Source organism: Salvelinus fontinalis, chromosome 14 (assembly GCF_029448725.1).
Source record: "Salvelinus fontinalis isolate EN_2023a chromosome 14, ASM2944872v1, whole genome shotgun sequence".
NCBI lineage: Eukaryota > Metazoa > Chordata > Actinopteri > Salmoniformes > Salmonidae > Salvelinus > Salvelinus fontinalis.
The window spans coordinates 25,403,912-25,419,725 of record NC_074678.1 but is presented as its reverse complement, the minus strand read 5'-3'; the positions used below and the strand labels follow the sequence as shown (position 1 = coordinate 25,419,725).

Sequence of the window (15,814 nt, the reverse complement as noted above, 5' to 3'; positions counted from 1 at the left end):
CAACAGTACACCCATCGTCAATACTTTAATCAAAATCAATCGTCAGTTTACAACTGAAAATGTACAATTATTTGTGTAAAACTAACAGTGAAATACAACTCAGACTCATTCTCTGGTTTAAAAACAAAAAAGTCAAAACTCTTGCGGTATGGTAACTCAATGTACAGCAGTCACCTGGTAATGGAAGAAAAACAACACAGCTCAATCTGAACAGTCTAACCAATAACAAAGTGCTTTTGACACATCCACTCCTTTCCACACGCCCACTACTTTCCTTTTGACACACCCACTCCTTTCCACACGCCCACTACTTTCCTTTCGACACACCCACTCCTGTCCACACACCCACTACTTTCCTTTCTACACACCCACTCCTTTCTACATGGGCTAAACACCCTTTTCTCATCTGGACTGACCACCGCAACCTGGAGTACATCGGGGCAGCGAGGAGAATGAATCCTTGTTTTTATTTATTTTTTATTTCACCTTTATTTAACCAGGTAGGCTAGTTGAGAAAAAGTTCTCATTTGCAACTGCGACCTGGCCAAGATAAAGCAGGCCCACCTTGTCAGGCAAGGTGGGCCATGTTTTTTTTACCCGTTTTGTGTTCACCCTGTCCTACAGACCAGGTTCCCAAGATGTGAAGGCAGACGCACTGTCCCAGCTGTATGACAGAGGAGCGGCCCATGGATCAGATTCCCATACTCCCGGCCTCCTGCCTGGTAACGCCGGTCGTGTGGGAGCTGGACACGGACATTGAGCAGGCATTACGTACAGAGCCCGCTCCCCCCCAGTGTCCCATCGGGCGTCTGTACATTCCGTCTGCTGTCCGTGACCAGCTGATCTATTGGGCCCACACCTCACCCTCTGGGGATTGGTCGGACGGTGCACTGTCTGAGTGGGAAATACTGGTGGCCCACCTTGGCAAAGGACGTGAGGGTTTACAGTATGTTTCCTCCTGCTCGGTTTGCGCCCAGTGTAAGGCTCCTAGACACCTGCCCAGAGGGAAGCTACATCCCTTCCCGTTCCACAACGGCCATGGTCACACCTGTCGGTGGATTTTCTGACCGATCTTCCTCCCTCACAGGGAAACACCACGATCCTGGTCGTTGTGGATCGTTTCTCTAAGTCCTGTCGTCTCCTCCCTCTGCCCAGTCTCTCTACGGCCCTACAGACTCCGGAGACCTTGTTTACACACGTCTTCCGGCACTACGGGGTGCCTGAGGATATAGTGTCTGACCGAGGTCCCCAGTTCACCTTGAGAGTCTGGAGGGCGTTCATGGAACGTCTGGGGGTCTCGATCAGCTTTATCTCAGGTTTTCACCCCGAGAGTAATGGGCAGGTGGAGAGAGTGAACCAGGATGTGGGTAGGCTTCTGTGGTCATATTGCCAGGAACGGCCGGGGGAGTGGGCGGCGTTCGTGCCCTGGGCAGAGATGGCGCAGAACTCGCTCCGCCACTCCTCCACCAACCTCTTCCCTTTCCAGTGCGTACTGGGGTACCAGCCGGTTCTGGCGCCGTGGCATCAGAGTCAGACCGAGGCTCCTGCGGTGGATGACTGGTTCAGGTGCGCGGAGGAGACATGGGAAGCCGCCCATGTTCACCTCCAGCGGGCAGCGTCGCGCCAAAAAACCAGCGCGGACCGTCACCGCAGTGAGGCCCCGGTGTTCACACCGGGGGACCGGGTCTGGTTCTCGACCCGAAACCTGCCCCTCTGCCTGCCCTGCCGGAAGCTGGGTCCGCAGTTTGTGGGGCCATTTAAAGTCCTGAGGAGAGTGAACGAGGTGTGTTACAGGTTACAACTTCCCCCCGATTACCGAATTAACCCTTCGTTCCATGTGTCTCTCCTCAGGCTGGTGGTGGTTGGTCCGCTCCAGGAGTCTGAGGTACGGGAGGTTCGTCCGCCCCCTCTGAACATCGAGGGGGCCCTGGCGTACTTCGTTCAGTCCATCCTGGATTTGAGGCGTCGGGTGAGGGGCCTTCAATACCTCGTGGAGTGAGAGGGGTACGGTCCGAAGGAGAGGTGCTGGGTTCTGGTGGAGGACGTGTTGGACACTTCAATGTTGCTGGAGTTCCACCGTCTCCGGCCGGATCGCCCTGCGCCTCGCCCTCTGGGTCGTCCTTGAGGCCTGTGTCGGTGCGCTGCTGGAGCCGCGCGTCAAGGGGGGGGGGGGGGGGGGGTACTGTCACGACTTCCGGTCGACGTCACCGGCCTTCTAGCCATCGCCGCTCCACTTTTCATTGTTCCATGTGTTTTGTCTTGTTTCCCCTCACACCTGGTTTACATTCCCTAATCACACTACATATATATTCCCTCTGTTCCCCCCATGTCTTTGTGTGGAATTGTTTTTGTTGCGTGTTTTGTGTGACACGCCAGGCTGTTTTTTCTCCAGGTACCATGTTCAACCCGTAGTATGTTTAATTGTTAAACATTTTGCATCTTGGTGACTTTGTTGCACTTTTCACTTTTGCCTTTGGCTGGAGGTTTGTTTGACGCAGTTACGTCCGTCTGTTGTTTGCTTCTGCCAAATAAAGTGTGCGCCTGATCACAACTCTCTGCTCTCCTGCACCGGACTTCTACACCAGTAGCGCACAACCTGACAATTACAGGGGAAAGTCTGCTTGCGTTTGTGGGTAAAATGACTTTAGTGTAAAGTAAGCATTTCATTCATGTCATTCAGGGCCAGACTCCAACGTGCTCAGCGATAGAAACACAATTCCCCACAGTTCTGTATAATCACTGTAAATCAGTCAGCCCTTTTCATATCTCAACCCCACCCTAACCTTAGTTTCATGTCCACACCGGCTCAACCATAAACTTGGAGGTCTGCAAACTGTGATGAAATATTTAGGCTGTCATTGTAATAAGAATTTGTTCTTAACTGACTTGCCTAGTTAAATAAAGGTTACATTAAAAAAAAATGTTAATGAAGCGATGGAGTGACAGATTGAGAGAACAAAATGTAAGGGACATAGCAAAAAACACAAACCAAAAACACAATAAAAGAACACGAATCATCCTCCTGTTATACAATCACATCTGACAAAGATCTGTCTGAACTTTAAAAAAAAAAAGGTTTAATACCTTTATTAGAATATAAAAAATTGGATCCCTGTTGACGTATATAAAATCCCAAACATGCAAATTTTTGTGTTCTAATGAACATACATTCAGACCTGCAGCTGGAATCAGTGTCAGATCTTTATCATAATAAATACGACTTTTTTCTCCAGCATTTTAGTGTTTAGGTTTTCTGAGTGAAATATCAGTTGAAACCAACTCCAGATTTCATCCTTTTTGCTAGATCTTGTGGAGTCCAAAGAAGTTGGCATGATGAGTGTGGCTGAGCATGGCTGGGTGGGAGACGTTCACATAGACCCAGTCCTGCTTCTCCAGCTGCAATGTGGAGCCCAGGTAACTCCCAGAGGTCCAGACACGCCCATTAGAGCCTGAGCTGCAGTAGCCCTCCCTGTGCGACTCTATCAAGGTGAGAGGCTTTGAGCTCCAGGGCCTCCTCACAAACACAGAGTGAACCAAGGCATCTGTAGGGGTGCAGTGATTGGCCTCAAACTGCACCCGGGAGTAGATGTGGTAGAGCCCAGTCTCGTTGACCTGCAGACCACCATCCCGATAGACCACGCCTCCCTCTGTGAAGGCCCGCCCTGCCTTGGGCTCCCAACGCAAGGTATTCTGGGAAACATCCTTCTCGATACGGCCTGAAGGAGACAACGGGAGACAGCAGGGAGAGTGAGGTTAGAAATGAGACTTCACTGGATTTTACAGTCCCTACTCTACATCAGGGGTGCACACCTGATTCAGTTAATCATGATCCTGATTAGCAGCCGATTACTAGAATCAGGTGTTTGAGAAGGGCTGGAGCAATAGCCTGCACACCCCAGCTTACTTACCTATGACGTGTGCTGCAGGTCTGCTGGCCTTCTTCCCTGTGTCTGGATCAGACTCTGGAAGGTCACCCACTAGCTTCTCAGGCGCACAACCTTGGCTCTCAATGTTAACCTGTGAAATAAGAAGAAAAAAGACATCAATGTCACATCACGTTAACATACACACAGGTTATTTTAAATTACATTTTGGGGTTAAGGGTTAAAGAGAAATGTTGCGCTAATGTGCGCTGAACATCAGCTCCTTTCTGAACGTGTTCTTTGATATGAGTCAAGGATATCCTGTAGCAGCGCTGGACTGGTGACCACAATTCTGAACATATTCCGGTCTTTAAATGTCATTGCTACTTAATAGTCTGAGATGCAGAAGCAGCAATAAATCCTGCACGAAAGTCAAAGTCAAACCTTTTTTCATCTAGACTTTACCTCAGTCTGTTTGTACCACCTACCTCTCACCAGTCTCCCACTCAATTTCCAGTGGTCACAATCATCTATTTTTAGGTTCAGAGTTTTCAACAGTTGTTGCATGTTGTAATGCATTTTAGGGAGGAAAAAACAGAGACTATAGAGCTCGCCAGCTTGTAGTACTTGAAGCCAGAAGTGAATTATGTCCGTTTTGTTCTGCTATTCCTATGAGGGAAATGAATGTTGCCCCTATTGGGGAAATAAAAAATAGGGTTTGAGGTTAAATGCCAAAAATGAGATCTGAGGTTATCACAGTCTTAGGGGCTATTATGCATTTTGTTCTAGATGATATCAGTCAGTTAACATGACCTTTATGAATTATGAAGCCTTTTTTGTGCTCGTTTTGAGCACATAAATGCTTAAACTCAAAAAGTGACGTTAGCTGATGAAGATGATCAAATAACAAAACATAAGATCTCCTAAGCATGTGTTTACCACAGACTATTTTCAGCGTTTATCCAAAACCCCAATAGGAACATTTTTGCCCAAAGAGCCATGGTGGAGTTAGCGCCCACAAAAAGTTGCCATTACTATTGCTCTCTATATGCCTGTTTTCCTCATCAGTAAGTTAAGAGGTTCCCAACAACAAAACAATGAAATGCAACAAGATGCTAAATATGAACTGCCACAGATTCCTCCCTGCATCCATTTCATTGATATTTTTTGCAGAGGAGCAGTGCAGTGTCATTGCAAAGAGATGCTCTTATAATATCCTACAGAAAGAGCATTATGAGACAGAAGTGACGAGATACAAAGACCCTTTGATACAAATAGAAATCAGAGAGCAGACTTGCTCCAGGAGAACCCCACCCAAACACCGCAAAACCCCTCACCTGTTGTATCCCATCCAGTTGAGTCTGTAGCCTGTGTATCTGGTAGGCTCCCAGCCCCAGAGCCCCAAACACCAGCAGCAGTAGAAACAGCAAAGCCACAACCAGGCTCCAGGAGCCAACCCCCCTGCAGCCCCTGGCCCTGCCCTGCTCCCTTACCCTCTCCTGGGCAGGAGGGAAGGACCAGCAAGGTACCAGGCCTGGAGGTTGGATCGACGGCTGTGGACCTCCACTGCGGTCCACTAGAAACACCTGGGGGTATATATAGCCCTGGGTACCGCTCATGGTGCAGTCTGTGTGAGAGGAGTGTGTGTCGCCTCTGTGTGCAGGAGGTGTGTGCTTCTATTTTTTTTTATAATTATCAAGGCGACTGGAACCCACAGCTTCCACCCCCATGCTGGGTGGGTCTGTGACAAGCTCACACCACCTCGCACTCACTCTCGCCATCCTCTCCTCTGTCAAAATGAAACTTAGACAGGTGACTGGTGCTGTTGCAGGGCAGGTAGATAATGACCTCAGAGTAGAGAAACTAATTTACACTTTTCGCACACACTTTCATACATCTATGTGCACATACGCTCACAGACTTAGAAAATGGAAGTTAAAGACGCAGTGATAGTTTATTACAGTGTCATTAAACATTGAAAAAGTGTTTCTTTAATATGCTCTCCAAACCATTGCACACCTCTCCTTAGTGGGGTCTTGGCACAGTGCAACGCTATAGAGAGAGGAAGTGGGGTGTTTAGCTGACCTGCGCCCTTCTAACCACTTTGTTCATCTCACCGTGGGGCCAGACAAAGAGGACAACCTAGAAAGACTTCTTGAGAAAACCCCTCACTTGTACTCACGGCCCCACAGAACTACATATGACCTATGAGGAAAGTTTGAGCTTTTGGGTAGAGTAGGGGGACTGCTGCACCTATATAAATAAAAATTTAAGTTAGAGAGGATTGTGCATGTATATTTTTATTTGTAAACAGTGATGCAGCAGAAAATGATAGTTTCAGAAGCACACACAGTGGGAAGTAGAAACTGCCACATGAAAAAGCTTACAGCTACTCAGCCTGCTTTCATCGGGAGTCTGCTGCACTTCGTAAGAACTGAGAACGGTATGGGGTGTTAGTGTGTATGGTGTTTGTGCGGTCTAACCATGCGAAGGAAGAAGTCATATCGACTCAGAACCCCCAAACGTTAACTAACCTGGGTTTACAGGAAAGTGACACTGACACACTTGCGCCTCCACTCTGCACTCAAAGAATGGTATCCAGCAGTGTCTATTGACCCTTAGCTCTGGACAGCCTTTTGGAGGCCCTTAGCAAGATATGGTTGGGGGATAGAGAGAGAATGCAATTCTACACATTTTCTAATGACTTATGCCATGTTCATTTGATATTTGAGTGAGAATGACTAACACAGTTTTTAAATCAAGTTTAGATGGCTGGCTAAACTAAACCAATCTAAAAATGGTTAACTGACATGGCTAATTGAGTAACTGTCAGTGACTGACAGAAAAACTGCTGATGCACAACTAAGTTTCGAAAATGTACCTGGTGTATTCTACTATTCTTACTCTCAATAGTAAGTTGAGTGAGTTCTTAATATACACAGTGCACAAAACATTAAGAACACCTTCCTAATATTGAGTTGCACCCTTTTGCCCTCAGAACAGCATCAATTTGTCGGAGCATGGACTCTACAAGGTGTTGAAAGCGTTCCACAGAGATGCTGGCCCATGTTGACTCCAATGCTTCCCACAGTTGTGTCAAGTTGCCTGGTTGTCCTTTGTGTGATTGACCATTCTTTATATTTTGTACACACACACACACAAACAACCAAAATATAAATGCAACATGCAGCAATTTCAAAGATCTTACTAAGTTACAGTTCATATAAGGAAATCAGTCAATTGAAATGAATTAATTAGGCAACAATCTACAGATTTTACATGACTGGGGATACAGATAGGCATCTGTTGGTCACAGATAGGGGTGTGGATCAGAAAAACCCTCAGTATCCCCTTCTGTCCCTGCGGAGGTTTCAATCAAACGGTTCTGACATTTTCTGCACAAAGCAACTTTACTGAAAATCTAAAGGGGGAAATGATTGATATAATATACTGTATGTCAACATTTCGGAACATACAGTTGAAGTCGGAAGTTTACATACACCAGCTCTGTCAGGCTAAGGTGTAACTGAGTCAGGTTTGTAGGCCTCCTTGCTTGCACACGCTTTTTCAGTTCTGCCCACAATTTTTCTATAGGATTGAGGTCAGGGCTTTATGGTGGCCACTCCAAAACCTTGATTTTGTTGTCCTTAAGCCATTTTGCCACAACTTTGGAAGTATGCTTGGGGTCATTGTCTGTTTGGAAGATCTGCGACCAAGCTTTAACTTCCTGACTGATGTCTTGAGATGCTGCTTCAATATATCCACATAATTTTCCTTCCTCATGAAGCCATCTATTTTGTGAAGTGCACCAGTCCCTCCTGCAGCAAAGCACCCCCACAACATGATGCTGTCACCCCCGTGCTTCACGGTTGGGATGGTGTTCTTCGGCTTGCAAGCCACCCCCTTTTTCCTCGAAACATAATGATGGTCATTATGGCCAAACAGTTATATTTTTGTTTCATCAGACCAGTGAACATTTCTCCAAAAAGTATGATCTTTGTCCCCATGTGCAGTTGAAACTGTAGTCTGGCTTTTATATGGTGGTTTTGGAGCAGTGGCTTCTTCCTTGCTGAGCAGCCTTTCAGGTTATGTCGATATAAGACTTGTTTTACTGTGGATATAGATACTTTTGTACCTTTTTCTTCCAGCATCTTCACAAGGTCCTTTGCTGTTGTTCTGGGATGGATTTGCACTTTTGCACCAGAGTACGTTCATCTCTAGGAGACAGAATGCGTCTCTTTCCTGAGCGGTATGACGGCTGCGTGGTCCCATGGTGTTTATACTTGCATACTATTGTTTGTACAGATGAATGTGGTACCTTCAGACGTTTGGAAATTGCTCCCAAGGATGAACCAGACTTGTGGAGGTCTACAATTGTTTTCTGAGGTCTTGGCTGATTTCTTTTGATTTTCCCATGATGTCAAGCAAAGAGGCACTGAGTTTGAAGGTAGGCCTTGAAATACATTCACAGGTACACCTCCAATTAACTCAAATGATGTCAATTAGCCTTTCAGAAGCTTCTAAAGCCATGATATCATTTTCTGGAATTTTCCAAGCTGTTTACATACACTAAGATGACTGTGCCTTTAAACTTCTGACCCACTGGAATTGTGATACATTGAAATAATCTTTCTGTAAATAATTGTTGGGAAAATTACTTATGTCATGCACAAAGTAGATGTCCTAACCAACTTGCCAAAACTATAGTTTGTTAACAAGAAATTGATGGAGTGGTTGAAAAACAAGTTTTCATGACTCCAACCTAAGTGTATGTAAACTTCCGACTTCAACTGTATTAATTGAAATAGAAAATAAAATGTGTAATATCAGTCATTTGTGTTCATAATCTTTAGTCTTTACCAGTTCCTCTGCTCTGCGCAATAATTTTTTGTAATTTTTTTGCATTTGTAAGTATTAGACATAACAATTGATAATTGTTCTTCATGTAATAAAATCCTCCCCTCATCTCTACTCTGTGGTTTCTGCCATCAAGCGATTATCTGACATGTTCTGCATCAAGCAACTTAACTTAAAATGTAAAAAAATATATATTTAGCATATGAAGCTTACTCCTTTCAGTAATTTTCATTTAAATGGTCTTTCTCCAGTTCCCCTTCACGGCACATGGAATTGGTTTATAGTACAAATGTTTGTGATGGTACTCAAAACAACATCCATAGTATTAATTTTGGACATCACAAGCTCTTTGATCATTATAACTTCTGGAAAAAACAATGCCCTAATCTCTTCTCTACTGTGTTTCTGGAGGTTTCCATGAGACTGCATGTCAGCGCTCAGGGAGGGCCTGATCATCTGAATGTCAGAGCTCAGGGAGGGCCTGATTCCAGTGAAGGAATGAGTAATAGTGGTTACACAAACAGTCAGGCAGTGGTTAAACTGAAAGGGCATCACAATCCTCACAGTTCGGTTGACCAGATTAAAATCAACTGAAATTATGATAAATGGTTACGATAGTGGCACTCCTACACACCAGTAAAACTGCAAGCGAGAACCTCAGTAAATGTGCAGTTAGTGGCAGGAAAGTAATTGTATATATACAGTGGGGCAAAAAAGTATTTAGTCAGCCACCAATTGTGCAAGTTCTCCCACTAAAAAGATGAGAGAGGCCTGTAATTTTCATCATAGGTACACTTCAACTATGACAAACAAAATGAGAAAAAAAATCCAGAAAATCACATTGTAGGATTTTTAATGAATTTATTTGCAAATTATGGTGGAAAATAAGTATTTGGTCACCTACAAACAAGCAAGATGTCTGGCTCTCACAGACCTGTAACTTCTTCTTTAAGAGGCTCCTCTGTCCTCCACTCGTTACCTGTATTAATGGCACCTGTTTGAACTTGTTATCAATATAAAAGACACCTGTCCACAACCTCAAACAGTCACACTCCAAACTCCACTATGGCCAAGACCAAAGAGCTGTCAAAGGACACCAGAAACAAAATTGTAGACCTGCACCAGGCTGGGAAGACTGAATCTGCAATAGGTAAGCAGCTTGGGTTTGAAGAAATCAACTGTGGGAGCAATTATTAGGAAATGGAAGACATACAAGACCACTGATAATCTCCCTCGATCTGGGGCTCCACGCAAGATCTCACTCGTGGGGTCAAAATGATCACAAGAACGGTGAACAAAAATCCCAGAACCACACGGGGGGACCTAGTGAATGACCTGCAGAGAGCTGGGACCAAAGTAACAAAGCCTACCATCAGTAACACACTACGCCACCAGGGACTCAAATCCTGCAGTGCCAGACGTGTCCCCCTGCTTAAGCCAGTACATGTCCAGGCCCGTCTGAAGTTTGCTAGAGAGCATTTGGATGATCCAGAAGAAGATTGGGAGAATGTCATATGCTCAGATGAAACCAAAATATAACTTTTTGGTAAAAACTCAACTCGTCGTGTTTGGAGGACAAAGAATGCTGAGTTGCATCCAAAGAACACCATACCTACTGTGAAGCATGGGGGTGGAAACATCATGCTTTGGGGCTGTTTTTCTGCAAAGGGACCAGGACAACTGATCCGTGTAAAGGAAAGAATGAATGGGGCCATGTATTGTGAGATTTTGAGTGAAAAACTCCTTCCATCAGCAAGGGCATTGAAGATGAAACGTGGCTGGGTCTTTCAGCATGACAATGATCCCAAACACACCGCCCGGGCAACGAAGGAGTGGCTTCGTAAGAAGCATTTCAAGGTCCTGGAGTGGCCTAGCCAGTCTCCAGATCTCAACCCCATATAAAATCTTTGGAGGGAGTTGAAAGTCCATGTTGCCCAGCAACAGCCCCAAAACATCACTGCTCTAGAGGAGATCTGCATGGAGGAATGGGCCAAAATACCAGCAACAGTGTGTGAAAACCTTGTGAAGACTTACAGAAAACGTTTGACCTCTGTCATTGCCAACAAAGGGTATATAACAAAGTATTGAGATAAACTTTTGTTATTGACCAAATACATATTTTCCACCATAATTTGCAAATAAATTCATTAAAAATGTGATTTTCTGGATTTTTTTTCTCATTTTGTCTGTCATAGTTGAAGTGTACTTATGATGAAAATTACAGGCCTCTCTCATCTTTTTAAGTGGGAGAACTTGCACAATTGGTGGCTGACTAAATACTTTTTTGCCCCACTGTATATATACACACACATTTAGCTGTGTTACAGCCTGAATTGTAAATGGAATAAATTATGATTTTTTTTGTCATTGGACTACACACAATACCCCATAACGTAAAAGTGGAATTATTAATACAACTTAAGAAATTAATTTAAAAAAAAAATTATTAATAAAAAATGAAAAGCTAAAATGTCTTGAGTCAATAAGTATTCAACCCCTTTGTTATGGCAAGCCTAAATAAGTTCAGGAGTAAAGATGTGCTTAACAAGTCACATGGACTGTGTGAATAAGTGTTTAACATGATTTTTTAATGACTACCTCATCTCTGTACCCAGTGACTAAGGTCACTCAGTCGAACAGTAAATTTCAAACACAGGGAGATTTTCCAATGCCTCTCAAAGGGCAGCTATTGGTAGATGGGTAAAAATAAAAAAAGCAGACATTGAATATCCCTTTGAGCATGGTGAAGTTATTAATTACACATTGAATGGTGTATCAATACACCCAGTCACTACAAAGATACAGGCATCCTTCTTAACTGTTGCCGGAGAGGAAGGAAACCACTCAGGTATTTCACCATGAGGCCAATGGTGACTTAAATAAAACAGTTCATTTAATGGCTGTGATAGGAGAAAACTGATTATGGCCCAACAACATTGTAGTTAAATGTTGGAAGCTTGTACAGAATAAATATATTCCAAAACAAAAATTGTGGCAAAGCAGAATACAGGACAAAAGTGTTATGTTTGGGGCAAATACAATACATTACTGAGTACTACTCTCCATATTTTCAAGCATAGTAGTGGCTGCATCATGTTGTGGGTATGTTTGTAATCTTTAAGAACTGGGATGAAAAATAACTGGGATGGAGCTAAGCACACGCAAATCCTAGAGGAAAACTTGCTTCAGTCTACTTTTGACCAGACACTGGGAGATGACTTTCAGCAGGACAATAACCTAAAACACAAGGCCACCTCTACACTGGAGTTGCTAAACAAGAAGACAGTGACTGTTCTCGAGTGGCAGAGTTACAGTTGACTTAAATCTACTTGAAAATCTATGGCAAGACCTGAAAATGGATGTTCAGCAATGTTTGGCAACCAATTTGACAGAGTTTGGAGAATTTTGAAAATAATAATGTGTAGACATTTTGAATTCACGTTGTAACATAAAATGTGGAATAGGTCAATAAGGAAAATTGTCTGATGGCACTGTAGATTAAGTAACATGGCAACATTGTATTGACTGTGATAATGTGAATGTATGCACTGTGTACTGCAATACAAAGCAAATCTCAGTATAAAACAGGCAATACAGTATGTCTTATATCTCCCAGTAACCAAACCAACTTTTTGCTCACTGACACTCACTAAACCAACAACTAGCCTGCTAATATATTTGCAATCGCTAAGTCTAGGGGTCTTAGGTCTAGTTAACTGGTCTGTAACCTGATTTGATGTGTGTATTAATATTATAAGTAAGTGTATGTTACCAGGTGTTGACTTCATGTACCCAGGAGATAGCAACCTTACCTTGGTCCAGGGCCAGCTCTGGCTCTCTTAACGTCATGGTCTCTGATCAGTGACCATAATTCATCAGTCAGTACTCTTCCAAGATGGCATGGCAGTCAGACGTCCTTTTGTCCTCATCTTGTCGTGTCCCGTATATATATATATATATATATATATATATATATATATATATATATATATATATATATATATATATATATATATATATATATATATATTTACACCTTTCTTCTCATATCTTTTACACATTTTATTTTCCAAAAACTCAACTTCAAAACGCTTTCCTGCAACCCGCCTCACCAATTACAAAAAAATATATTATTTACCTCAAATCTGAAAATCCACAATAGAAGCTAGCCAGAAGCTAACCTGAAGCTACCCAGAAGCTAGCCAGTTTACTGGCTAACGTTAGTATTTCAGCTAACCACGGTTTGTGGTCATCAGCTATTCCTTTAGCTCGATAATCTATCGCCACTTTTGTAGAACGCGACTCAGACCAGAACATACCGGACCTATTTTTCTCCATATCCCCGGATTTCAACCGCAAGCTCTGGACATTTACACCTTCATTTCGCAGCTAGCTAGCTGCTACCCGTGTAACTATTGGCTTACGTCGATCCCAGAGCAAACATAAATTATTCCGGAGCTAGTCAGCTGAAGAGTTCCATCAGCCACTCCTGGGCTACAATCACCTATCCGGACCCGTTTTACTGCCAATGCGGAGCCCCACCGGGCCTTCACGACTGACTACCGACGTTATCTGCCCGAGGGAGTTATCCAACTGGCACCTCCGTCGCGACGTTACCTGAACGCTCATCTGGGGCCCGCTAATCGTTAGCTGTCTTATCTAGAGACAATATCTCTCTCATCATCACTCAATACCTAGGTTTACCTCCACTGTATTCACATCCTTCCATACCTTTGTCTGTACATTATTCCTTGAAGCTATTTTATCGCCCCCAGAAACGTCCTTTTACTCTCTGTTCTAGACGTTCTAGACGACCAATTCTCATAGCTTTTAGCCGTACCCTTATCTTACTCCTCCTTTGTTCCTCTGGTGATGTAGAGGTGAATCCAGGCCCTGCAGTGCCTAGCTCCACTCCTATTCCCCAGGCACTCTCTTTGATGACTTCTGTAACCGTAATAGCCTTGGTTTCATGCATGTTAACATTAGAAGCCTCCTCCCTAAGTTTGTTTTATTCACTGCTTTAGCACACTCTGCCAACCCGGATGTTTTAGCCGTGTCTGAATCCTGGCTTAGGAAGACCACCAAAAATTCTGACATTTTCATCCCTAACTAGAACATTTTCAGACAAGATAGAATGGCCAAAGGGGGCGGTGTTGCAATCTACTGCAAAGATAGCCTGCAGAGTTCTGTCCTACTATCCAGGTCTGTTCCCAAACAATTTGAACTTCTACTTTTAAAAATCCACCTCTCTAAAAACAAGTCTCTCACCGTTGCCGCCTGCTATAGACCACCCTCTGTCCCCAGCTGTGCTCTGGACACCATATGTGAACTGATTGCCCCCCATCTATCTTCAGAGCTCGTGCTGCTAGGCGACCTAAACTGGAACATGCTTAACACCCCAGCCATCCTACAATCTAAGCTTGAGGCCCTCAATCTCACACAAATTATCAATGAACCTACCAGGTACCATCCCAAAGCCGTAAACACGGGCACCCTCATAGATATCATCCTAACCAACCTGCCCTCCAAATATACCTCTGCTGTTTTCAACCAAGATCTCAGCGATCACATTGCCTGCATCCGTAATGGGTCAGCGGTCAAACGACCTCCACTCATCATTGTCAAACGCTCCCTGAAACACTTCAGCGAGCAGGCCTTTCTAATCAACCTGGCCGGGGTATCCTGGAAGGATATTGATCTCATCCCGTCAGTAGACGATGCCTGGTTATTTTTTTTAAATGCCTTCCTCACCATCTTAAATAAGCATGCCCATTCAAGAAATTTAGAACCAGGAACAGATATAGCCCTTGGTTCTCTCCAGACCTGACTGCCCTTAACCAACACAAAAACATCTTATGGCGTTCTGCATTAGCATCGAACAGACCCCGTGATATGCAACTTTTCAGGGAAGCTAGAAACCAATATACACAGGCAGTTAGAAAAGCCAAGGCTAGCTTTTTCAAGCAGAAATTTGCTTCCTGCAACACAAACTCAAAAAAGTTCTGGGACACTGTAAAGTCCATGGAGAATAAGAAATCTCCTCCCAGCTGCCCACTGCACTGAAGATAGGAAACACTGTCACCACTGACAAATCCACTATAATTGTGAATTTCAATAAGCATTTTTCTACGGCTGGCCATGCTTTCCACCTGGCTACCCCTACCCCGGTCAACAGCACTGCACCCCCCACAGCTACTCGCCCAAACCTTCCCCATTTCTCCTTCTCCCAAATCCAGTCAGCTGATGTTCTGAAAGAGCTGCAAAATCTGGACCCCTACAAATCAGCCGGGCTAGATAATCTGGACCCTTTCTTTATAAAATTATCTGCTGAAATTGTTGCCACCCCTATTACTAGCCTGTTCAACCTCTCTTTCGTGTTGTCTGAGATTCCCAAAGATTGGAAAGCAGCTGCGGTCATCCCCCTCTTCAAAGGGGGGGACACTCTTGACCCAAACTGCTACAGACCTATATCTATCCTACCCTGCCTTTCTAAGGTCTTCGAAAAGCCAAGTCAACAAACAGATTACCGACCATTTCGAATCCCACCATACCTTCTCCGCTATGCAATCTGGTTTCAGAGCTGGTCATGGGTGCACCTCAGCCACGCTCAAGGTCCTAAACGATATCTTAACCGCCATCGATAAGAAACAATACTGTGCAGCCGTATTCATTGACCTGGCCAAGGCTTTCGACTCTGTCAATCACCACATCCTCATCGGCAGACTCGACAGCCTTGGTTTCTCAAATGATTGCCTCGCCTGATTCACCAACTACTTCTCTGTTAGAGTTCAGTGTGTCAAATCGGAGGGTCTGTTGTCCGGGCCTCCGGCAGTCTCTATGGGGGTGCCACAGGGTTCAATTCTTGGACCGACTCTCTTCTCTGTATACATCAATGATGTCGCTCTTGCTGCTGGTGAGTCTCTGATCCACCTCTACGCAGACGACACCATTCTGTATACTTCTGGCCCTTCTTTGGACACTGTGTTAACTACCCTCCAGGCGAGCTTCAATGCCATACAACTCTCCTTCCGTGGCCTCCAATTGCTCTTAAATACAAGTAAAACTAAATGCATGCTCTTCAAACGATCGCTGCC

General features: G+C 44.2%; 1 protein-coding gene across 1 annotated transcript; it reads right to left on the bottom strand.

Moving 5' to 3' along the window:
* Positions 1-2,182: 2,182 nt before the first annotated feature.
* faslg (Fas ligand (TNF superfamily, member 6)) lies at positions 2,183-8,341 on the bottom strand. The gene is given in 5 exon segments (XM_055861045.1): positions 2,183-3,716; positions 3,909-4,017; positions 5,201-5,502; positions 5,505-5,590; positions 5,592-8,341. Coding segments are annotated over 5 exon segments (966 nt in total). The 5' UTR covers positions 5,645-8,341; the 3' UTR covers positions 2,183-3,300.
* Between the last annotated feature and the right edge of the window lie 7,473 nt (positions 8,342-15,814).